Genomic DNA, 24,636 nt, shown 5'->3' with positions numbered 1-24,636 from the left:
TAAGTCTCAGCGCAAATAAGAGGTATTGGCTGTAAACAAATCGGAATTTACCTCTTAAGCGCGCTTAAAAGTGCAAAATATTTCTAAGATGTTTTGACTCTAGGCTTTTTTCTGTTTTTCTAGCTTATATGCAATGTAGCATTATTCTGTTTTGTTTTTATCATTCAAAGACATATAACTTGTATTTTTCGAAAGAGTTCCATCAATCTATTTCAACAAATAGGTACCAAATAGCCCAAAAATATAAATAAATGAAAACTAGCGAGCTAAAGTCTTAAATATAGCAGTATATTTCTAGTATATGTGAGATATATTACGTTATTCCTTTAATATCATATGTGCTGCTTAATACATTTAATTATGAAACTTTTGATTACATGCATACAACAAAAAACATATTTTATTCAAACATTTTAATAACAAGGCACTTAGCGTCTCAAGGCTCAAAGTAACCACTCAAATAGTCATGAAAAAGGAACCGTAATGGTAATAACCATCAGTCTTCTTCTTCATCAAAACGATAACGAGCATGGATATTCAGGTTTCGATGAACTAAATAGAAAGACATAGGTATAACCAGATCCAGCAGACCGTCGTGATGAACCGCGAGAGTCATTTAGATACCTACTATTTACTACTTCGTATCGTAGGTACGTCGTATCAATGAATAGCTTACCACGGCATAAAACATTTACGTTGTCACACATTTTCATTGTTCTTGGCTTAATATTTGTATAGGTAATATTTTTATCAATTACGACATGTCGTCTGACTTTTTGAGTTTTGATACCAGGCCTGTAACTTTGCAAACCAACCGTCGAACAAGACAAGGCAACAGAAAATCGAATCCAAACTCTGTTGAACCTCTTTCAGTAGAGGAATTTAAACTACCTGCATTAAAAAGCTATACACTAATCCACTGCCAATAAGCGCAGCTAAAAAAATAAAGATTTAATGACGTTGCACTGGCCTGTGATGAAGACGTTATTGAGCGTGTGCCGGACGTAGTCACAGCTGAGACAAGCAGTGATGAAAAATAACCTTAATGGTAATAATCATCAGTCTTCTTCTTCATCACTGCTTGTCTTAGCTGTGGCTACTCAAACCAGCTATGGATAATTAATATTACCTAAGCCAAGAACAATGAAAATGTGTGACTACGTAAATGTTTTATGCCGTGATAAGCTTTTCATTGATACGACGTACCTACGATACGAAGTAGTAAATAAGTAGGTTATCTAAATGACAATCACGGTTCATTTTGACGGTCTGTTGGATCTGGTTATATGTTTTTCTATAGCCGCGTATCCATTAGAGCAGCCTCAGGCCGAGCACCGCGAGCCGAGCCATATTTTGTCGGTTTTTTGGCCGTGCTCAAAGGAGCCTCAGTCTGAGCCGTGCCTTTGGCAGCGTCTCCACTTGCGCGGCCTCGGAGCGAGGCAGCCGCTCGGCCCGAGGCTGCCTCTAGTGGATACGCGGCTTATTTAGTTCATCGAAACCTGAATATCCATGCTCCTTATCGTCACCTGAAAGAAAAACACTGTTAAATTATGGCAAGTGAATCGCTGTTATACATAGTTCTGTTCACTCACGAGAAAACCTCTTAAGTACTTACACATTGTCTTAGTCTTAGTGTGCGTGACTGACGGTACGCTTGCGACTGAAGCCATGAGGACAAGTTCGAGCTACGCACACATAGACTTGTCGTACGGATACGTTTAGGTACAATTACAATTAATTATAGAATGTGGAGGGGCAGACTTTCGTTAGTGAACAGATCTATAATTAAATAAATAAGTTTTTAAAAATTACTTATTATGAATCGTGCTTTCAAGCGTGTACGAATCGACTAAGCTAGCCTACACAAAGTGCACACTACTTTACAATACAGCGCGAAACGTCTAAGCGATACTTAAGCGATTTTGGCTGTAGCGCTTCTTATGGTCGAAGCAAACATTGTTACAAGCAATATCGCCTATATTATATTTAGTTTGTTTTCGCTGTTGCAATAATTGAAATATAAAGTAATGCTCAACAGGCGAAACCTACTAACATTATTTTAGCACTTTTAGGCAGTACTCAAATTGCATTTTTATTGAAATCTTAACATTCCAAAATCGCTTGTTTGACATTAAAATATTTTTGCTGTTGTAAAATAAAAAAAAATGCTGTTTAACCGACGCGTAGTTGTTTTTGGCTGTTGATTTTCTTAAAAATCGGCTTTAAGTGAGCTTAAGAAAAACGTAACTCGGTATTGGAGTATCGTACAGTAAAACGGGTTTCAACAGCATGTAGATCTTGGAAAGTACATTCTAACGATATATTTAACTCAGTTTTGCCAAAAGTGACTTAAGCGATTCTGGTCGTAAGGGGACGATATCTAACATGTTTTGAAATTAATGCTGATATTTGCTGATGTATGGTGTGCAATAAAACATATTTGTAATGTATGTATTGTAAAATAGCCAGGCTCACTTGTTGCCTAAAAACGTTTGTAAAGGTTTTCATTAAAAGTTGCGAATAACATTGCAGTCTCGTTTTTGTAGGATAACTGCTGTAGACAATTTTTTAACTAAGTACTTATATTAAAATCCTGAGTAATTTTTATAGTGTTTTGTAATGAAACTGCAAAACACCATAATAACATTGCTGATAACAATTTGGCTGGTAGGAATAGGCGTGCATGTGTTTATTAAGTCAGTACATCTGTATAAACCATTCTTAAATTTATTCAACTATCTGCCAAAATAAATCGGATGAATTTCAACATCTTTATTTATTGACACTAGACTGGGAATATCTGCCATCCACATTTGATTAGCCGCGTATCCATTAGAGCAGCCTCAGGCCGAGCACCGCGAGCCGAGCCATATTTTGTCGGTTTTTTGGCCGTGCTCAAAGGAGCCTCAGTCTGAGCCGTGCCTTTGGCAGCGTCTCCACTTGCGCGGCCTCGGAGCGAGGCAGCCGCTCGGCCCGAGGCTGCCTCTAGTGGATACGCGGCTATTGGTGCACTCAACCGGTGCCCAGGGCGAGGCAAACCAAGGCCGAGAAAGAAAGAAAGAAGATAATGAGTTTTTTTTTTACTAATAACAGTATTCAGCAGATACGTTAGCAGGCGAATCATAAAATGAATAAATTAAACTGCACATAGCTGAGTCTCTTTGTCCCACATCATAAATACCTACCTGAATTTAAAATAAACGGCAATTTCATCCTTACTGGACCAAGATCCCAGTTAAACCAGACCTTCGTCATACTATAAAGGGTGAATAAGAACGATTCCTAACTAAGTATGAAGTTTGGATATTGAGCACGCTGGGAAATAATAATATCACGTACCTACCTCTCAAACATGATAAAATTTCCCCTTTACTTTCGTTATACCATAAGACCCAATTTTGACATTTATTTTACCCGGAATGATATTAGAAATTAAGTCGAGTTATCGAGTGGCAACCGCGAACCGGAAGACGAAGCGTTGGCAGGCCTCCCACTAGGTGGACTGGCGACATCGTGTCGTGAGGGAGGGTAACCGATGGATACAAGATGGTGAGTTGTCGTTCATTGTGGCGTTCTAAGGGGGAGGTCTTTGATCAGCAGTAGACGTCTTCTGGCTGATGATGATGATATTAGAAATCACATCCTTCATTGCCAGACACTTTATAGGGCGGTAATCCCCTGCCAGACAGCCCTAAAGTATGTTTATATAGACTCCTACCAATAATATTAACAAAGTTTTGCGGCGTATTTGCAATAGGCGTTAAGAAATATTTAAGTAAATAAACCTGATTATAAGTGAGGGTCCCCGGTTCGATCCCTGGTTGGGGCAGATAAATATGGATAGTAAGAATGTTTGCTTTTGAGTCTTGGACGTTTAATCAGTATTTAAACATGTATTTATCTATTAAATTATATTTTTATCCGTCGCGTGCGTTCGAAGCTGTAGTCGGGTGGCACTATTCATTGGCGACGGCGCGGAGAAGAGCCGATCGTATGCGTCGACATCCTGCCGGCCGCGTTCGGCAGTCGTCGCGTATGTTTCTTATTCTTTCCGATCTGATGCGACGCATCGCGTCGGTTGAAGACGTTCGACTTTTGCGGCATCCAGTATTCTATGTCCTTCTCCGGGACTCGAACTATCTGAACCTATATCGAATTTCATGTAAATCGGTTCAGTGGCCTAAACGAGATGAGGTAACAAACAAACAGACTTACAAACTTTCGCATTTATTGTAATATTAACGAGATTAACTTAAAATTGAAACAAGCCGGGCAAATACTAACCATGCTATAAACATTTCAAATAAACTTGTGAAATCAATTGTAGATTAACGAAAAGCAGTAGTTGATAAGAGAAACATGGAAGAAATGATTTTCACTAAAATATTATTGAGTTTTTTGTTTCTGTGTCGAGCAGTTAAGGCAGACGACTTATTAATGAGAAAGGTATCGGCTAAGATTGAACTTGGAGCGAAAATTTGCATAGAAGAGGTATGCTGTTCCTTTTCTGTATATTGTGCCGCAATCGTTTCGATACTCAACATTTTTAAAATCAACAATTATTATTTACGAACTGTATTACTACGAGCAAGAAGTTGCGAACCTCATCAGTAACCTAAAAGGCAACCTGTTAGTCTACTTTTCCATCAGAGATGTGCATGGATGCATTTTGAGAAAATTGTTTGTCATGAACCAATAGAAACGCTTCATTTATCTATCCCCGCTCCTCTAAGCAGTTACCACCAGAGCTGCGCTGTGCGAAGATAAATAAAATAAGCATTTATATTGGTTCATGACAAACACATTCCTTGCATCGTATTTTCGCACATCTTTGGTGGAAACGCACTCTTAAGTGAGTTCTTTCTTTGTCCTAGCACGGATTTAAAAAGGAAGTTGCCGACCAGACAAAGCTCTTTTGGGACGAGGATTTCAAACCAACTCCTGAAGTTGGATGCCTGTATGAATGCATATTAAGAGTAATAGAGATCACCGACATTCATGGAAATCTAAACTTTAAAAAAATCAATTATTTATATCGAAATAGTGGAACTGGTAACTCTTTCAATTTGATTGTTATATTTCAATATTGGTTTAATAAGGTTGTATTTATACCATCGATAATTTTACCATGACAACGAGGGTGGCCCCATATCTTCACCAAAGAGATAACATGGTGGCCCATGAGGGGAAATTAATATTTAGAGAATATAAATTAATAAGTAGAAATTCATAAACATGCAGTGAGGCGAAAGCAATGATGGTATGGTACGGCGTATTGAACAATATTGTTTCAGTAGTCGTTTCTTGTGCAGATGCGGATACAGAGAAAAAGTTAAGAGACGCAATGGCCGCCAACTGCGCGTTCAAGGTCAAGGGATGCGCTGCAGCTCTTGAATTCGCTATGTGCTTTCGCCGCCAGTACTTGAACCTGCGCCCGCAGCCGCATGTCCGAATTTAAGATGAATTGAGATGATTCAGTTGGTGATATTCACAGAGCTAATATTTAAGAGGAATAGTGATAATTACAATGTTAGCAGAGGAAATGAGGTCGAAAAGTGAAGTGCAAACCCTTTGTTAAATCCACATCTCCCAGTCTGACAATGTCAGGCCAGTTTTCTTGTATACACACCCAAATCCTACCATCTCCCCCGTTGCTGTATTACCTGACATGTTTTGAAATTGATGCGAAATATTTCATAAGATGGTTGGGCTTACTTGTTGCTTAAAAACCTCTGTAAAGGTTTTTATTACAAGTTTTGAGATTGTTTTTTTGGAATCTTTTTGTATTTTTTATTTCAGTTCCAAATTTTTTGTTACTTTTACGGTCATCCCTTAAAACCCATATCGAAAATACAAACTGAAATATAGATGCATAGAAAAACCAGAAAAATAAGACCAGCGCTGGGAATTGAACCCAGGTCCTCGGCATTCCGTGCCACGTGCTATACCACTACACCACCACTGGACTGAGCGCTGGTCTTATTTTTCTGGTTTTTCTATGCATATATTTCAGTTTGTATTTTCGATACAAGTTTTGAATAAAAATGCAGTCTCGTTTTTGTAGCATAACTGTGGGTATTTTTTAAACATAAAAAATCCTGAGAAAAATATGTGATGTTTTTTACTTCTTCAACCACCTGCCAAAATAAATCGGATGGACTTCAAAACTTTCTTTAATGACACTTGACGGGAAATGGCTGCCAGATGCACCCACATTAGTGCACTCAACCAGTGCCGAGTGCAAGGCAGGCCGAGACAGAAAAAGATGGAAAGCAGATATTATTTAATTATTTTTTATTATTTTTAGTAATAACAGTATCATAAAATTAATAAATTAAACTGCACATAACTATGTCTTTGTGTCCAACATTATAAATATCTACCTGAATATAAAATAAACGCTGATTTCATACGTAGGCCAAGATCAGTTGAACCAGACCTTCGTCATACTATAAAGGCTGGTAAGTAGTTTTTTTCCATAGTTAATATATTTATTAGTAAACTAAGTGGTAGGACCTTGTGCAAAGTCCGCCCGGATTGCTACCACCATCTTGCTCGCTAATCCTGCCGTGAAGCAGCAGTGCTTGCACTGGTGTATTTCGGCGTGGAGAGTAAGCCTAACACAGGTTAGAACGATCCCTAATTATGAAGTTTGGAAATTGAGCGCGTTGGGAAATAATATGCTAACAGAACTGGCGAGCAGCACCGTGTGTAATTTTACCCGAACCATTTGGAGCTACTTTGGCCCCCTCATAGCTCAAAAAATATTTGACATAAAATTTCAAATTTGGCTCATAATATTGAGAATTGTGACATACATATGTACTCAACAGAAGAAAACAAGACGTGGACGTAGTGGTCTATAACTATTAAGTAGCTAACTTAAACTACAACAGTCCTTTGGTTTTTTTTTTGTTTTAGTTTTTTTTCTCTTTTGTCTATTAAGTTCGAATTAGTTTTATAAATAACTGTTTACCATTTGTGCATGTTGTGTCTACTATTTTAGGATATAAGTGAGATGTATGCTAATATTAAGAAGCATAAATTGTGTAGGAATGATTTACTATCCAGTTTGTAGACCAAATACAAAAAAAAAAACAGTTGGTACCCATTCAAATCGTGACCAACTCAAAAATTCTTAGTACCTAATGGGTCCCGACTGTTGAAGTTTAAGTTAGCTACTTAATAGAGTTCTAGACCACTACTTCCACGTAATGTTTTCTTCTTTTGAGTATTTTATAAAGCAGTGGGGTTTATGATTTTTTAAATTTATTGTTTTTTATTGTGCAAGGGCGAATATTTAGCGTTTTTGCAGTGTTTTTTTTTTATTCAACTGGATGGCAAACGAGCAAGTGGGTCTCCTGATGGTAAGAGATCACCACCGCCCATAAACATCTGCAACACCAGGGGTATTGCAGATGCGTTGCTAACCTAGAGGCCTAAGATGGGATACCTCAAGTGCCAGTAATTTCACCGGCTGTCTTACTCTCCACGCCGAAACACAACAGTGCAAGCACTGCTGCTTCACGGCAGTATTAGCGAGCAAGATAATCATCATCTATAGTGTCTTCGCAGGTGTTATTAAAAGACAACACTGATACTGAATTTAGCATGATTAAAATTCTTGTGACAGGTCTTTCCGTTGTGCTAATTAACAAGGGACGCTAATGACTTTTGACCGCGCGGTCAAAACGCTCAAATATTCGCCCATTAGGGTTTTAATTGCTTTAGTTATTATTCCGAGGAAGTTAGATCTAGCAAACTATAAGGCTGTGTTTCCATCAGAGATGTGCCGTAAACTGCTTCAACTTTGCCTTCTGGTTACAATATTGCCTGATTTGGTTTAGAGACGATAACAGTAACAGCTTCCTTATAGGTTTTTAAACTTTTATCTACATGAGTATCACGTTCGTTTATCGAAGCAAACATTTTTTATTGTTTTCCTCTTGTAACTCCAACGGTTTTTTGTCAACGGCGAAACAAAAGTCAGCGGTCGCAGGTGTGATTTTTGAGGTGTTGTACAGTTTGACATTGTGGATAGGATTTAACAAGAATTGATATAATTTTCATTTGATATAATGCAATTTATCTTAAAAACCAAACTTATTTCTTAATTCGATTTGATGTACTTTGGGTTAGGTAATTTTTGGACGACGAGCGAAGCGAGGAGGAGTGTTAGGTGGAACTGTGACCTTAAAGCGCGCGAGCCTAGCGAGCGAAGCGAGCGTGCCGCGGCAGCGGCAGGTGAAGCTCCAGAACCGACTCTTTTGTATAATACTATAGTTTTTTTAATAAATAAATATAACAAAAATAAGTACATATTATAAACAGATTGCAACCGAAAAAAAATATATATCTTACAAAACATTATACCACTAATACTTATATCCAATATACATTATATCCAATAAACGTTATATCAAAAATGTATTATACTATTTGAACATTAGGTATACGCCGTGAAATTATACTGATTGTTGTTATACCAAAAGTTTATTATGTCCTTTGAGTGATTATATCCAATTAAATTATATTAAATGTTGTTATATCCAGTAATTAGTCGTCCAATTGACGTTCTATTTATCAAAGTGATCGAAGCACTTTCTACTATTTAGCGATATGAATACCTCCACAGTTATTTGAAAAAAAAAACGAAAATCTAGGCAAAGTTGCAGCAACCAATAGAAGCGAGAGCAGAGCTCATGTAAATGAAGCGTTTCTATTGGTTAATGAAACACATATTCCTCGCAACACATCCTCGCACAATCTCTGGTGGAAACGGAGCCTTATTATAATTGAAGCATGCCAAGTAAATCCTAACAATGCAATAAAAAAAACCAATAAACTTCTGAAATCAAGTGTAAATTGAAGTCAAGCGGTAGTCGATAACAGAAATATGGTAGAAATGATTTTCACAAAAATATTATTGAGTGTTTTGTTTCTTTGTCGAGCAGTTATGGCAGGCAAAGATCTGAAGGAAAACATAATGACTAAAGGTCAAGAAGTAGCCAATCACTGCGTAAAAAAGGTATGAGTTATAATCAACAAAATAAGCAGGAAGACGTTTTATTTAATGCACGTAGATCTTCCCTAAGGATCGCCACCACGACCCCTTCTGTACTACCCAGAGAATATAGCTTCCTCTAACTAATTGTCCGTTTCCGGTAGACTTCCCAGCATCTATGGAGGATTTACTTTCAAATAGGTCCCTTTATATTATAATGCGGTTTCTAATTAAATAAAAGAATTTAAACCTAGTTAAAACAAACTTTTATTAGAAAAAATAAATGAACTTAAAAGGAAAAATTAATTTAAGTAACATTTTGTCACATGTATGTAGTAAGAATGCTTTAGTTTCAGGATAACCTCGTCATTATAAGAAAGCGTGTGTTTATCAACTGTTAACTGTTGTGTTAAATTCTAGAGACTGATATAAATATGGATGTTTTTTTTTTCAATTTATTTAAATAAAAAATGCAAATACATTGTACCTTAAATTAAATGTTCGCCAAACTGTGAGACAGTTTACTACAAACCTACTACTACTGTACTACTGTACTGTAGTACTTTCAAACTTGGGTGATATTTGTAAATATAGATTTTTAGGATTAAAGTAAGTTAGTTTTAGTTATTTTTTATTTATTTCTGTTAATTATTGTATATATTTTATTTATTTGTTTATAAATAAATTGCTACTTAAACAGAACAGGTGAAACGAAATAAAAGCTTGTAATAAAATGGGTGGAATTTAAATCAAAAAATAATATACTTTCTTTACCCAAAAATAATACGAATTCATATCAGTTACTAATAGCACAGCAAAATACTCAATTTGTATTAAAGGTTGTAACATTTAAATCACTCCTCTAAATTGTTTCCACCAGAGCTAAAAGATAAGGAAAATAAGCATTTCTACTGGTTCATGACAAACACATTCCTCGCATCGTACTTTCGTTCGCACATCTTTGGTGGAAACGCTGCCTTAATCGAGCTCTATTTTTGTCTTAGAACGGATTTAAAAAGGAAGTTGCCGAGCAGGGAGAGCACTTTTGGGACGAGGATTTCAAACCAGCTCCTGACACTGGGTGCCTGGTTGAATGCATGTTACAAAGCTATGGGATCGTGGACTCTAACGGCAATTTTGATATTAGCAGATGCCAAGATTTTTATCTGGAAATTGGAGCTGGTAACTCTTTCAGTTCTTTTTGTTAATTTTAAATATTGGTTTAATAAGGTTCTACATTATGATTGTTTTTTTGTGGAGTCTTTTTGACTCCAAATTTGTTACTTTTACGGGTATCCCGTGAAAACCTGACGTTCTTGGCGTTCTATGATTACGAAAATAAGGACGATATTTCCTTGGATGTTTGAGAAAAAAATCTATACAACAGCCTCTACCTAAACAGTAAACTATAATTTTTTCATTATAATAATTAACGCATATGGTATTAATTTTATTCTGCATCTTTATCTTCACCCTTTGGTGTATCTCTTTAGATACATGGTGGCCCATGAGGGGAAATGAATACATAGCAATAGATAAGTAGCAACTCATGAACATGCAGTGGGACGATTGCAATGATGGTATGGTACGGTGTATTGACCAATTATTTTTCAATAGTCATTTCTTGTGTAGATGCGGATAAAGAGAAACAGTTAAAAGACTCCATGGCCAACTGCCCGTACACGGTCAAAGGATGCGATCAAGCTCTTGAATACGCTATGTGCTTTCGCCGCCAGTACTTGAAATTGTTCCCGTAGCGGCATGTCCGCACTGAAAACGAATTGAGACGCTTGATATTCACAGTTAATATTTAAGATGAATAGAGATAACGTGAGCATAATTTGAGCAGAGGAAATGAGGTAAAAAAAAAACAATTTTAATAGCTTAAATTATAATATCCTGCAGCTGTGCAAACCCTTTGTTAAATCCAATCTCCCAGTCTGATACAATGTCAGGCCAGTTCTCTTGTATACATGCCCAAATCATCCCACCATACCTATCCTAAGTTGCTGTATACTTAACATGTTTTGAAATTAATTCGGAAATTCGGGAAATTCTTTTTGTAGCATAACTGTGGACATTTTTTAATTATAAAAATCTTGAGATGATTTGATTTAATAAAAATGTCGATACCTTATTAATTGGTTATATAAATAAATTATTCACAATAAATGTCAATCATTGTTTATTATATTTAATACCTGATTTAATTTAATTAATTAATCTAGTCAAATAAGAGATAAAAAGTAAATACACATTAACGAACTACGTTTTTCTTAATTGGCAGTATACCATAAATAGCCAGTAATGTTGCATGAAATTCCATTACTATTTTCTAATTTGAAATAAGAACGAATCTTTCGAACGAATCAGGGGAAGGAGATTAAATGATATGCGAAGTACAATAAACGAGTTTAATTACTAAAGAATACAAAGGTTACTTATGCCTAGAGGTTTGTCCTGCTCCGACCGATTTTAGGATACGAAAAGGTGAATTATACAACCTTACAGAAGATGCGCTGTCCCTCGTGATGATGCATGACACCTACGCTGTTATCTGACGTCAAGCCAAGTGACGGTACCTAAGACGTGATGTAAGGGTACCATACCCAACAAGCTTGACTGAACATTGCTGTAAAGTTTTATTCTATCAAAACCTTTGACTTACACGTAGTCACGCCTTAGACACATTTAAAACAGTGATTATGAAAACCTTTTGTCAACCACGGCTAAAAATAAATAAAATAAATCTCGGGAAATAACATTCAAAGGGGCATTCGGTCACGTTCTTGATTACCTTTAGAAATATTTCGGATTCATTTTAAGACAATATAAACATTCATGCATTGGACAAGATTATGCTGAGCGACTACGGGGTGCTACATCTGTACATATCAACTTATAATAATTAACTTTATTTGTCAAACAATACACAAAGTGTTACAATAAGTGAAAAATTACAAAATTATAATTAAATGAAACTAAATTAAATCAAACAATAAAAAGGTATACCTTTACTTGCCCGAATTTAATTTTCCCGAATTTCATGTGATATAATATTCAACCGCCATAATATTGTTTCATATAAATTCATTTGCACTACTCATTGTTTACCATATTAATCAAATAACAGAATCTTTGTTTCCCATAATATTAATTTCAATATTTTCATTTTTCATAATCATTGTAAGCCATAAGTATCACATGCCATAATGTCATTTGCCATCCATGTAAACGGTGAGTATCGACACTATATACTGATAAATCCTATCCATCAAATAAGCCTTTGAATTAGGTAAATTTTACCCAGATAGGTTAGGTTAGGTTAAAATTGCGACATTTGATTTGTGCGAGCGAGCGAAGCGAGCGAGCAAGACGGTTCGGAGCAGAAGCGACTCTGATAGGTTAGCTTCAGGTTAGGTATTTTTTATTGCAGCCCAGATAATAAATATAATAGATAGATTAGTAATAGGAAAAATAAACACTAATCATTTAGTATGGCGTTTGAATATTCTATTAAATAATATTATTGCACATAATAATATTGAAAACAATACGTATTGCATTCGTATCATTATGGCATATAATTTTCGGGAAAATAAGAATATATCATATAAATTTTCTAGTAAACGAAACATTCGGGCATATGAACTTCGGGATAATGGAATTATAGCATATAATTTTCAGGCAAAAAATAGATAACCCAATAAAACAAAATAAAATTAAACTAACCAAGGTCATTAAATTAACAAAATACTAATTATATAGTCAAAAAGAAGAAAAAAATAATAAACTAACCTAAAAATCCCCTTCCTGCATTGCACCCGGTTCAAAAGTCCCCATTATCCCGGCAGCATTGCCCCGCTGTACAGCAATGGACACCTGTTGAACCAGCCACGATCCAGACCAGGGATCGCACCCCCTATCCCTGAGACGACGACCCAAGTCTCTAAACAAATCAAGGGCCTCCGAAACCCAGAGCCCCGCTGTCTCCACCACAACCGACACAAAATCGTACACCGGGTCCAAGGCAGAATACTTCGCATGTTGCAACTTTGCAGCAGTTTCAGCCGCAGAACCAGCCACCCGCGAAGTTTGTCTCAAATGAGACGCAGCGTAAGAGAGACGTACTTATAATTGAAACAAGCCGCATCAAATCCTAACAATGATTATAAAAATTTCCATTTAAACTTGTGAAATCAATTTTAAATTAACAACAGGTGGTAGTTGACAACAGTTACAAGATAGAAATGGTTTTCACCAAACTATTGTTGAGTGTTTTGTTTCTGTGCCGAGAAGTTAAGCCACATGAGGAGGTTATGCGACAGATGTCGTTGCAGATTGAAGTTGTAGCAAGATATTGCGTGGAAAAGGTATGATTCTACACGGTTGATTTGGATTTTTTGCGTATTAATCACTGATACCACTTACCTTTGCGTATTTAGACGACCAGATGGCCTAGAGAACCTGACTACTAAGCTTGAGGTACCGGGTTCGATTCCCGTGTCGGGGCAGATAATTGTATGAAAAATACGAATGTTTGTTCTCGGGTGTTGGATGTTTAATATGTATTTAAGTATGTACCTATCTATATCTATATAATTATATTTATCCGTTGCTAGTACCCATAACACAAGCTTTGCTAAGCTTACTTTGGGACTAGGTCAATTGGTGTGAATTGTCCCGTGATATAAAAAAAATATTTTTCCAGCTATGTCAGTGACTTTAGTTCTTCGACGAATTTCCGTATTCCGGATTCTATCGCGCAAAGAAACTCCAAGCATAGCTCTCTCCATATCTCGTTGCGTGACTCTGAGCCTCTCTAAGAGGCCAACAGTCAAGGACCACGTCTCAGCGCCATAAGTCATCACTGGCAACACACACTGGTCGAAGACTAGTCTTCAGGCACTGCGGAATATTGGACGAGAAGACATCACGAAGTTTCCCGAACGCTGCCCATCCGAGTTGGATTCTTCGGGCGACCTCTTTGTCGAAGTTGGACCTACCCAACTGGACAACTTGTCCAAGGTAAACATAGTGGTCAACGACTTCGAGTGCATCGTTCCCAACGATAACCGGCACGAGTGTGACATGGACATTTGACATTTGAGTAGCGGGAAACCGGTGGATGCAAGTGGCGAGTTGTCGTTCATTGTGGCGTTCTAAGGGGGAGGCCTTTGTCCAGCAGTGGACGTCTTCCGGCTTATGATGATGATGATGATAAAAAAAGCAATTTATCTCACAGGAAAAAGCATTTTTATTTTAAATTTTAGTTCGTTCATATCTAAACTCCAATTCAATAGAATCTGACAAGCCTGTACACACTTCCAGCCTACTAATATAAACACCGAGCTGCCTAAGGCTTTGTGATGTGACTGTTATTCTTTTTTGATTCCTTTTAGATGATAATTGCAACAACAGGGACATATATAATCAAGTGTGCCCACGATAGGGTGTCTTAAATATGTAGAAAATTGACAGATTCTATTGAATTGTACTTTACTTAGACCCCTATATATAGATATACCACAGTCGGGACATATTATGTTAGCGAGTAGGTAATCGATTTAATAATAGAGATAATTATTACTCGTGTGTTAGTAGTTATGTCTGTAAACACTTTAATGCACGTACTAATAATAAATTAATAAAATCAAAAAACCCGACTACCTTAAAAATACTAAAAAGAAGAAAACAAGTCTAGTGGGCTAGTAACAATAAGTAGCTAACTTAAACTTCAACAGTCGGGACCCATGAGGTAATAATTTTTGAGCGTCACGATTTAAATGGGTACTGACTGTTGAACTTTAAGTTAGCTAGTTTTCTTCTATTTAGTATTTTTTAAGGCAGTCGGGTATTTAGATTTTTTAAATTTATTGTTTTATTTCACACTTTTCTGTGAAAATGGTATATTAAAACGATTATAACCAATGTATTTTTAGAATGGGCTAATTATTAGCTTTCATTTGATACCAGACTCGATAGGTTTAAATAAAAATTATTGCATGAAAACATACAATTTGGCGCCAAAATCCGCAATTTTTTTTTTTAAGAATTTCATGTACCCAGTGTCACTTGCGTCATTAAGGCGAATCCAATGACGTATCATTTATCAAAATCGGTTCAGCCGTTGAGTAGTTACGAGAGGACATAGGAATAGACATACTTCTTCGCAGTCGGGTAAAAATTAAACTACATTATCCAGGTACCATCAGCCAAATAAGTGATCTATCAATTTTTAAAAAGTTCTTATCAAATGAATATGTCGCTAAAGTAGAACTTTCAAGTTGACAGACACGTCTATTGGCATTATTGTTTTATGACAAGCAAACGATATAATCTTGGGACACTTGATTGACACCAATTGACCTAGTCCCAAACTAAGCAATGCTTGTACTATGGATACTTGGTAGCGGATAAAATAATTAAATACATATTAAACATCCAGTACCCGAGAACACACATTTTTATTATTCATACAAATATCTGCCCCGGCCGGAATTCGAACCCGGGATTTCAAGCTTCGTAGTCAGGTTCTCTAGCCACTTCGCCATCCGGTGTCGTCATGGCTGTAGGTTACCTACTTATTTCTAATCCTTACATCGGACAGGTTCAATTTTAAACAAGGCTGTTATACGCTTTGATTCGGAATAATATTTGTACGCTTGCTTGCATGCGTGGAATTTATTTTAAGACCATTTCTCTAAACTTATTTAACTTTAGTAGACATGGATTCCTGGCAAGAAGTTATGTACTTGATCATTAACCTGATGAGGAATGTGTTAACCGAGCTCAGTTTTTATCTTAGAAGGGAATCCCGAGGGAAGTTGCTGAGCAGCTAAGGCACTTTTGGGACAATGATTTCAAACCAACCCCTGAAATTGGGTGCCTGTTGGAATGCATCTTACAAAAACTTAAGATCATAAACTCAGCAGGCAAACTGTCAGTAAAAAGATTCGTCGGTTTTTTAAAATCATGTGGAGCTGGTAACCTTTTCAATTTTAATATTTTATTTGCATTTTTGCAGGTGGTAGGACCTTGTGCAAGGGCCGCCCGGATTGCTACCACCATCTTGCTCGCTGATCCTGCCGTGAAGCAACAGTGCTTGCATTGTTGTGTTTCTGCCTGGAGAAGACAGCCGGTGAAATAACTCTTCAGGCTATCTTAGGCCCTTAGGTTGGCAAGGCATCTACAATACCCCTGGTGTTGCAGGTCTCTATGGGTGGTGGTGATCTCTTACCATCAGGAGACCCACTTGCTCGTTTGCCATCCAGTCGAATAAAAAAAAGAGGTACGGTGTTGTAGGTTGAGTGTTACGCTTATGACGCCCCTAAGACTCGCGACGCCCCTGGGTGTTACCTCCTGTCCCAGGGTTTAGTGGCTTTCCCATGACCCCATCACTTCCTTGTGGCTATGAATATCAGGTCGTGATAAAAAAAAGAGGTTGTGAGTGAGTGAATCTGGCCCAGACTGCCACCTTCATGGCCTAGACGTCAGTGAAATCATCGATAGTATCAACAGAAACAAAGGAAACCAATATTGAAATATATTTTTTTTATTCGACTGGATGGCAAACGAGCAAGTGGGTCTCCTGATGGTAAAAGATCACCACCACCCATGATGATGATGATGATGTGATCCTGTTATCCCTCACTAGGGACATAGGGCTCGTAGAAGAGTTTTCCATTTGGCTCGATCTTGCGCGGCTTCTTCCAGCTCTTCCCAGCCGAGACCAATAGAGACCTGCAACACCAGGGGTATTGCGGATACGTTGCCAACCTAGAGGCCTAAGATGGGATACCTCAAGTGCCAGTAATTTTACCGGCAGTCTTACACGCGGAAACACAACAGTGAAAGCACTGCTGCTTCACGGCAGGATTAGTGAGCAAGATGGTGGTAGCAATCCGGGCGGACCTTGCACAGGGTCCTACCACCTGCAGACCTATTAGCTATGACCGTAATAAGGAACGAAATGTCAAACGCGTACATGAAACGCGACGGCGACGGCGACGGTTGGTTACGGAACGCTAGTGGGCATAGTCACATACACGTACTTTTCGATACAAAGAATATATTTTTGCCTGACACATTGCTAGTCCGATCATGGTATGATTCCCCACTTGTCGTAAAATAACTATATCTATAGTAATATTATAAAGAGAAAAGATTTGTATGTTTGTATTTTTGGATGTTTGTTACGAAAAAACTCAAAAGCTATTGGACCGATTTCAATTTTTTTTTTCACCATTAGACAGACATTATCTCAAAGTGACAAAAGTTATATTTATTACGAGAAAAAATTAAGCATCCGTACTAAAACTTTAGTAATATAACCCAGTGTTAAAAATTACCCATAAAATGTCTTTCATCGCATGCGCTGCCGAAATTATTGATGACAGAACAAAAACATGTTCTAGAATATTAAAGAATATATCAAAATCTACTAAAAACTTTCAATATCATAATATGTCGAACTATTGTAGTTATGTCAATATAACTACTTTTTTACATTTTAAAAGTTGATGGAAATGCCGACCAAAATTAGACCATTATTATCCATACCTTTTTATTCATTTTTATCTAAGTAAATCATTTCATATTTATGATTGTTTCATTACCCGTAGGTAGATTACTTTTTGAATTATTCAAATCCGACATTCCATTCAAAAGATATTACAAATTGAACAATTTTAATCTTATCAAATAATGCATTGTCAACGCGCACTGGCTTCACGTGGGTATAGTTTTTGGGAGATGGAGCTGAAAAATGCGTGTGAAGTGCCCTTGATTAGAGACCTTCTTTTTGCGAAGCCGAGGCGAATTGCTTGTTTTCAAATAAATTACTAACCTAACTTTAGGTACCTAAACAAAAAGCAATACTATTGTCGACGTCGAGACAATAGCAATCATGATATGGTAGAGAGCAAAGACCTTTACAGCTGTTTTCACTGGAGGTGTACGAGGTTGCGTTTGTTCTGAACCAATATAAACGATTCATTTAAGTACCTATCCTCGCTCCGCTGAGCTAAAGGGAGGATAGGTAAATGAAGCGTTTCTATTGGTTACTGACAAACTCCTCGGAACACATCCTTGAACATCTCTGTTGGTAACGCAGCTAATATCGTGTGTTATGTAGATGAAGATACAGCAATGAAGTTGGTAGATGCAACGGCTAAAACCTGCCTCCCCGCGGAAAAGGGATGTGCCGCCGTGATGACGTATGCAATGTGCTTCCGCTCTACCGTCATGAGCATGCACATGGAACCAAAAAGCTTCGCCGAGCATGGATCTACGAATATCACCAACCGAAGCGTCTCACGCTAACAAGAGGAACAGATATATCACAAAAGCTAAAGCCAGGTGTCTATATTTCCAAAAAGCCAATTTTTGTTAGCCTATATACTTAATATCCCGGTGCTGTGCAAAGGCGACTTGAATTTTACATGTCCCGACCTGTTAAAATGTCAAGCCAATTCTTTTGCATACATATGTCTAAATCATTTTGCCATCTCCTCCGTTGCTATCTACCTAATGGTATTGAAATTAATATTTCAGGACGATTGGGCGCAATTGCCTGAAAACCTCTGTGAGGGTTATTCATTAGAAGTTTTGATTCAAACTCAGTCTCGCCCTCTCGTCTTTATAGCATCACTATGTACATAGATATGTGTCAACCATAATAAAAGTGCCTATATCTGAAAATAAAAGGTGTTTTATTTTTTATCCGAAACATTTCGGCATCTTACAACTATAACAAGCAGTTTCAAATTATAACAATACTATAAACATTACCGATAAATCTTGTAAAATCGGTTTTAGATCAACGACAAGCGGTAGTTGATAGCAAAAACAAGGTAGAAATGGGTTTCACAAAAATATTGTTGAGTGTTTTGTTTCTGTGCCGAGAAGTGAAGCCAAATCAGGAAGTTATGGATCGAATTTCAAATGTGCTTAGAGTTGAAGCACGATATTGCGTGGAAAAGGTATGAGTCGTCAGCATAATTAGCAGACAGGTATTCAAACAATAATCGTTTTAGATACAAAAGTAAACGGTTCATCTTGCGATTATAAGCCAGGCACGGTTCGAGTAGTTTAGATTAGATCGAAGCTACCGTATAATTTAGTAATTTTAGATTTTAAACAATTAACGAACTGTACATATTACTAGCTAGGGCAACTATGAAGCATTTTACATGACACAATATTGGTAGCATCCGAAACTATGACTTCATGGTGCCATGGAAGCACGGACTGCTGGCAAGAAGATGCGTGCTTTATCACCATGAGAGGGGACGTGCTAACCGAGCTTTATTCTTTGTCTTAGGAGGGATTAGCATGGGAACTTGAAGATGAAATAAGTCACTTTTGGGAAGACACTTTTCATCCAGATACTGCAGTTGCATGCATGTTTGAATGTATTTTAAGAAGACTTAAGATCATCAACTTCAGTGGCGGCATATCACCACCACGCATGAGCTTCTTCTTTTTAAGATTATGTGGAGCTGGTAACTCTTTCAATTTCATTGTTAGGTATATTTAAATATTGATTTAAACATGGTTCCATCGAATTGATAACTTTACCAAAGTCTAGGCCAAGAACGTGGATACCCGAGTCAGGTTCCGTTTAACCTTTTTTTGTTACATAAATACATACATACATAAAATCACGCCTCTTTCCCAACGGAGTAGGCAGAGACTACATCCTTCCACTTGCTACGATCCTGCCATACAACTCTCGCTTCCTCTACATTCATCAATCTTTTCATGCATGCACGTCGGTTTAGAGTACTCCTGACCCGACCTTTCTTCAGAACGTCCTCGATTTGATCGTGGTACGTTCGTCTAGGCCTTCCTCTTCCAACGTTCCCATTCACGCTCGTCTTATAGATCTGCTTAGCGCGGGCCCAGTGCGGATTGGGAACTTCACACATACCATTGAATTACTTCACAAGTGTGTGCAGGTTTCCTCACGATGTTTTCCTTCACCGTAAAGCTCGTGGTAAATTTCACTACACACACATAAATACGAAAAATTTAATTCCGAATGTCAGAATCAGTTATTTCAAATTACTTACCGATTTTTATAATTCCCAATGTTGTAAAACTCCTAATATGACTATTTCGATTCTTCATAAATCCGATTTTTATAAATCCGAAAATCAAAAATATCTAAGGTTTTAAAATTACGATTTTCAAAATTCCGAATTTGAATACACCGAACAATAAAAAGTCCGACTCAATAATAATCCAAAATGTCAAAAATACGAATTCCGATAGCTAAAACACCGTTTTTATAAATTCCGAACATCATTACGCCGATCAATAATAAATTCCGATTTTAATAATCCGATTATTAAAACCACGAAGTTTATTTTGCCGAATGTCATATTTCCGAATCAGCGATGTATTTTCGGAAAATTGATAATCGAAATACTATACTTCGGGCCATTTCGTGTTCTTTATTCTTCGGAGTTAAAAAAATCGGAAAAAAAAGATATTTTGAAATTCGGGAAAATAAATCTCGTGTTTTTAAGTAATTGGAATTGTATGTCTTAGGAATTGTGAAAATCGGAGTTTTGAAAATCGGAATTAGCAAATTCGGTATAAAATATTTCGGAGTAGTTAAGTGTCCCCAGAGCAAAGATCTTTAAATTGTCGTTTTTTCTGTAGATGACGAAACCATGAAGCGGGTGGCAATTACCATGGCCAACGACTGCCCGGGCACGGCTGTGGGATGCGACGGTGCGCGTGCATACATTATGTGCTTTCGCGAACAGTACTTTAACAGGGAGAAGGTCACGGTAGGGGACAGCTTCACCCTACGTGGAGTGAATGGATTTGGTGTATTACCCTATGTCGTTCAGTAATACTCGCAGAGCTTAATACCTATAATACACCGTGATTTTTTGATATCCGTTAACTTCGGCAGACGACTCAGTTCATTATTAACTTTCGCAAAATTGAAAAAAAAAACTAATTTTTCGAAAATAAATTCTTGTTTCTTGCATATAGTAGCTTCACCGCAAAACGCAGATAGTTCAGAAATCAATCTCCATACAAGTGCGCTTGAGCAACGCACACCTAGACACTGCTCACGGACACGATATCTCGGACCGGTTGGGACCAGTGCGAGCGCCAGTGCCATCCGCTTGAGACACGCGTCTGTGAACTTTTTGTGCAATAATAGAGCAACAAAAAAAATTATTATAACTGTTTGTGGACGGTTGTTTAAATTAAATAATCGTGAATTTCGCCAATAACGAAATCGTCGCAAGATATTTTCTGTAGTTATTAATTTATATTTCCATTCTTCCCGTTTCATTCTTAACAAAAAATCAAACAACTAGAACGAGTGCCACTACTTTTTTGGTGCATAAGCCATAGTTGACAACCTTACAGCGACCGCCGATAGTTGGTCTGAAAAGTGAAGTACATACAGGAGATTGACTTGTGAATTATCTGTGCGTTGTGGCTCCACATTCATTGTTAATTGTAAAATAAACAAATTTGACAAGTGGTTATGACGTGAAACATAACTTAACATAAGAGAGGCATTAAAAATGTATTAAATACGGATTAGTTATAGACTTTGAAAAAATAAAAATAAATTAAGGACCTTTACGCTGTTTTACTGCTAATAATTAATTATCTTAACTGGTCGTGTATTTTTTATTAATTTTGCTTTTTATTAGACAATTTGGATACTTAAAATTGGACCTGATTATGTTGAGCGACTTAAACGAAGTGTTACATCTGTACATATTAACTTATAATTGAAACAAGTCGCGTTTAATTCTAACAATGTTACAAACTACCAATAAATCGTGTGAAATCAATTGTGAATTAACAACAGGCGGCTGTTAAGAACAGAAACATGGTAAAAATGGGTTTCACCAAAATATTGTTAAGTGTTTTGTTTCTGTGCCGAGAAGTTAAACCAAATAATCAAGTAATGAAACAGATGTCGATTCAGATTGGGGTTGCAGTACACCATTGCATGATCAAGGTACCAGTTCTCATCTTATAATAATCAACAGAAAGACGTCCTGATGGATATAGACTCCAAGGTTCTCCATGACTGTGGGTTTTAGGAAAAGTGAAAGGGAAGCGAAAAAGAGTGAGGCCGAGGATTGAATATACAAAGAAAATAAAGAAGAATGTAGCCGTCTTGTCAATAAGGAGGTTAAGGTTTTGGTAAGGTTTTGAGCGCACCATCTCTTTTCAGAGTATTGCTTGAGAAAGAGACGGTGTGCTAAAACCACGCGATTCCCGCCGTATCTGAACGCAGCCTTACTTTGCTCACCCGCGACCTGATAGCTACGTTTAGTGCAAGAAATGACAACGTTGAAACACGGACTCCCATTCATCACTGGTGTACCCTAATACTCTATGCCTCATCCAGACTCTAGCGAGGCACCTCCTAAAGGCTCTCGGCACGAGTCTTGGTGAGTGGAAGCTGCAGGAGTGCTAGCCATCCTCTCCCATTCCGTCTACTTTCCTCTCTCCTTTGACTCGAGCCCGAAAAACCGACACAAAGCCGAGCGACAACGAAGCGAGGCCATAGGGAAGACGAGCGGACACGAGCGCGCCGTCCTCACTCTCGTACTCGGGTTCTTTCGTATAGCCTCGTGGAGAGTCTGGATAGGGCGTAGGAACATGTTAATCGAGCTCTGTTTTTGTCTTAGAACGGAACGCCAAGAGACATTGTCGACCAGATACGGCACTTTTGGGACGATGATTTCAATCCGACCCCTCAGCTTGGGTGCCTGTTGGAATGCGTCTTTATAAGACTTGAAATCTTCGACTCTGATGGCAACCTATCAATACCAAATGGCGTTGCTTTTTTAAAGGCATGCGGAGCTGGTAACTCTTTTAATTTAAATGTTTTATTTAAATCATATTTAACCATAATTATTATGGTTTTATTGACAATCATCATCCACCAACGCCATCATCTCAGTCTTAGGACGTCCATTGTTCGACATAGGCCTATCCCATAGATCTCCGTTGCTTCGGTTAGCAGCAGCTTGCATCCACCGTAAAACCCGCGGCTTTAACCAGGTCATCCGTCCATTTCTTTGGTGGACGTCCTGCGCTGCATTTCTCGATCCGTGGTCTCCACTCGAGAACTTTACGGCCCCAATGGCCATCTGATTCGATTCGATTTCGGTTTAATTTCACCAACGTCTAGGCCACAAATCGGGCAATCTGGGCCAAATTTTCCTTCAGCGCCCAACTCTTTTTTTGTTGCCCAGGAGAATATAGTTCCTGATCCTCATCAGTCATCGCCAGAAAGCTATGGGATCATGTGACGCTACTCATGAACACCATTGGGTCATCCCCTGATCTGCCTAGCTGACGAGTCAGTACATTATATAGACAAAACTAGATGTCCTGGCGCGGCTAGTGCTTTCCTTCTAATTCAAGGAACCTAACCTAAACCACTAGCTATAGCAATAGATATGTATGAATAATCGTACCAGGATAGAACCTTTGAAATTGAGTATTAAAGGGTTCTGCCCTGGTATAGTCCAGGAAATATGAATTGACCATCTGTAAGCTTCATTAACAAGTTACCATTTCATATTTCTTGAACTTTACATGAACCGGAAAAGAACCAGAAAATATGCAAGTTGAAGTGGCATTGGGCGGGCCACATCGCTCGAAGAACAGATAACCGTTGGGGGAGAAAATTCTTCGAGTGGCGACCACGAACCGGAAGACGAAGCGTTGGCAGGCCTCCCACCAGGTGGACTGACGACATCGTGAGAGTTGCGGGTGGATGCAAACCGGTGGATGCAAGTGGCGAGTTGTCGTTCATTGTGGCGTACTAAGGGCCTTTGTTCAGCAGTGGACGTCTTCCGGCTGATGATGATGATGATGATGACATGATCCAGTTTGTTTAACTGCACAAGGCGAATACAATGGTATGGTACGATATAGCGAGCTTTAAATTGTTTGTTATGTAGATGACAATACAGTGAAGAAGTTAGCAGAAGCAATGGCTACCCACTGCCCGGCTGCGGCCAAGGGGTGCGCCTCCGCACTGGCGTACGCGCAGTGCTTCCGCGGCCACGTCATGATGCTACAGATGCAGCCGGAAAGCTTCGCCCTACATGGATAAAGGGACTTGGTTGACGATATTTACAATAATACAATACAACACAATAACTCTTTATTATACCTACACCACAAAGATAAAGCAGCAGCGGCCAGCGAGTACCAGAAACAACTATTTAACCCCCGACGCAAAAAGAGGGGTGTTATAAGTTTCACCGCTATATGTGTCTGTATGTCTGTGGCACCATAGCTCTTAAACGGGTGGACCGATTTCAATGCGTTTTTTTTTATTTGAAATAAGGTCTCATGTCGATGGTTCTTAGACATATTTCGTCAAAATCGGTTTAGCTGTTTTTGAGATATTGAACTTTGAAGTGACAAAGTCGGGGGTTTTCCAACTTTTAATAAAAAAACCGCATTCAAATTGGTTTACCCATTTAAGTGCTACGGTGCCACAGACAGACACACATAGCGGTCAAACTTGTAACACCCCTATTAATTGGCACGTCATTTATACATGATTAGATAAACAAGTGAACTACTTAACTATAAATTAAATAACAAATGTAGAT

General features: G+C 37.9%; 4 protein-coding genes across 12 annotated transcripts in view; all 4 read left to right on the top strand.

Annotated features, from left to right (window-relative positions):
- The window catches only part of LOC141435369 (uncharacterized), a 758,872-nt gene that overhangs the window by 234,393 nt on the left and 499,843 nt on the right, over positions 1-24,636 (top strand). The gene's annotated exons all lie outside the window — the stretch shown is intronic.
- Positions 4,286-6,110, top strand: LOC141435382 (uncharacterized). Of its 2 annotated transcripts, none has more exons than XM_074098104.1 (3): positions 4,286-4,491; positions 4,875-4,957; positions 5,313-6,110. In XM_074098104.1, exons 1-3 carry the CDS (start codon positions 4,360-4,362, stop codon positions 5,392-5,394), a joined length of 297 nt encoding a protein of 98 aa, XP_073954205.1. In that variant the 5' UTR covers positions 4,286-4,359; the 3' UTR covers positions 5,395-6,110. The 2 variants fall into 2 exon arrangements, with proteins under 2 accessions (XP_073954205.1, XP_073954204.1); XM_074098103.1 differs by having other exon boundaries at positions 4,290-4,491; positions 4,875-5,052.
- LOC141435384 (general odorant-binding protein 2-like) lies at positions 8,830-11,182 on the top strand. The gene is made up of 3 exons (XM_074098107.1): positions 8,830-9,028; positions 10,009-10,186; positions 10,637-11,182. Exons 1-3 carry the CDS (start codon positions 8,897-8,899, stop codon positions 10,759-10,761), a joined length of 435 nt encoding a protein of 144 aa, XP_073954208.1. The 5' UTR covers positions 8,830-8,896; the 3' UTR covers positions 10,762-11,182.
- On the top strand, positions 12,510-24,301 carry LOC141435379 (pheromone-binding protein 2-like). Of its 4 annotated transcripts, none has more exons than XR_012452140.1 (7): positions 12,510-13,377; positions 15,813-15,990; positions 18,141-18,987; positions 19,329-19,509; positions 20,675-22,010; positions 22,690-22,867; positions 23,974-24,281. XR_012452140.1 is itself a non-coding variant. In XM_074098099.1 (7 exons), the coding sequence occupies exons 5-7, from the start codon at positions 21,879-21,881 to the stop codon at positions 24,126-24,128; spliced, it is 465 nt and encodes a 154-aa protein (XP_073954200.1). In that variant the 5' UTR covers positions 12,510-13,377; positions 15,813-15,990; positions 18,141-18,987; positions 19,329-19,509; positions 20,675-21,878; the 3' UTR covers positions 24,129-24,301. The 4 variants fall into 4 exon arrangements, 2 of the variants coding, with proteins under 2 accessions (XP_073954200.1, XP_073954199.1); XM_074098099.1 differs by having other exon boundaries at positions 23,974-24,301; XR_012452139.1 differs by lacking the exons at positions 15,813-15,990; positions 18,141-18,987 and having other exon boundaries at positions 23,974-24,285.

The sequence above is a fragment of the Choristoneura fumiferana genome, chromosome 14 (genome assembly GCF_025370935.1).
Source record: "Choristoneura fumiferana chromosome 14, NRCan_CFum_1, whole genome shotgun sequence".
Classification (NCBI taxonomy): Eukaryota; Metazoa; Arthropoda; class Insecta; order Lepidoptera; family Tortricidae; genus Choristoneura; species Choristoneura fumiferana.
The sequence above is the reverse complement of the archived record's forward strand: the minus strand, read 5'-3'. Positions and strand labels throughout refer to the sequence as shown.

Excerpts from the sequence above, each read along its gene's own strand:
- LOC141435382 (XM_074098103.1), top strand. The coding sequence starts at position 4,360 with ATGGAAGAAATGATTTTCACTAAAATATTATTGAGTTTTTTGTTTCTG. Across the intron at positions 4,492-4,874 it reads CGAAAATTTGCATAGAAGAG|CACGGATTTAAAAAGGAAGT; the intron begins GTATGCTGTTCC and ends TCTTTGTCCTAG. Across the intron at positions 5,053-5,312 it reads ATATCGAAATAGTGGAACTG|ATGCGGATACAGAGAAAAAG; the intron begins GTAACTCTTTCA and ends TTTCTTGTGCAG.
- LOC141435384 (XM_074098107.1), top strand. The coding sequence starts at position 8,897 with ATGGTAGAAATGATTTTCACAAAAATATTATTGAGTGTTTTGTTTCTT. Across the intron at positions 9,029-10,008 it reads CCAATCACTGCGTAAAAAAG|AACGGATTTAAAAAGGAAGT; the intron begins GTATGAGTTATA and ends TTTTTGTCTTAG. Across the intron at positions 10,187-10,636 it reads TTATCTGGAAATTGGAGCTG|ATGCGGATAAAGAGAAACAG; the intron begins GTAACTCTTTCA and ends TTTCTTGTGTAG.
- LOC141435379 (XM_074098098.1), top strand. The coding sequence starts at position 18,865 with ATGGGTTTCACAAAAATATTGTTGAGTGTTTTGTTTCTGTGCCGAGAA. Across the intron at positions 18,988-19,328 it reads CACGATATTGCGTGGAAAAG|GAGGGATTAGCATGGGAACT; the intron begins GTATGAGTCGTC and ends TCTTTGTCTTAG. Across the intron at positions 19,510-20,674 it reads TTTAAGATTATGTGGAGCTG|ATGACGAAACCATGAAGCGG; the intron begins GTAACTCTTTCA and ends TTTTTTCTGTAG.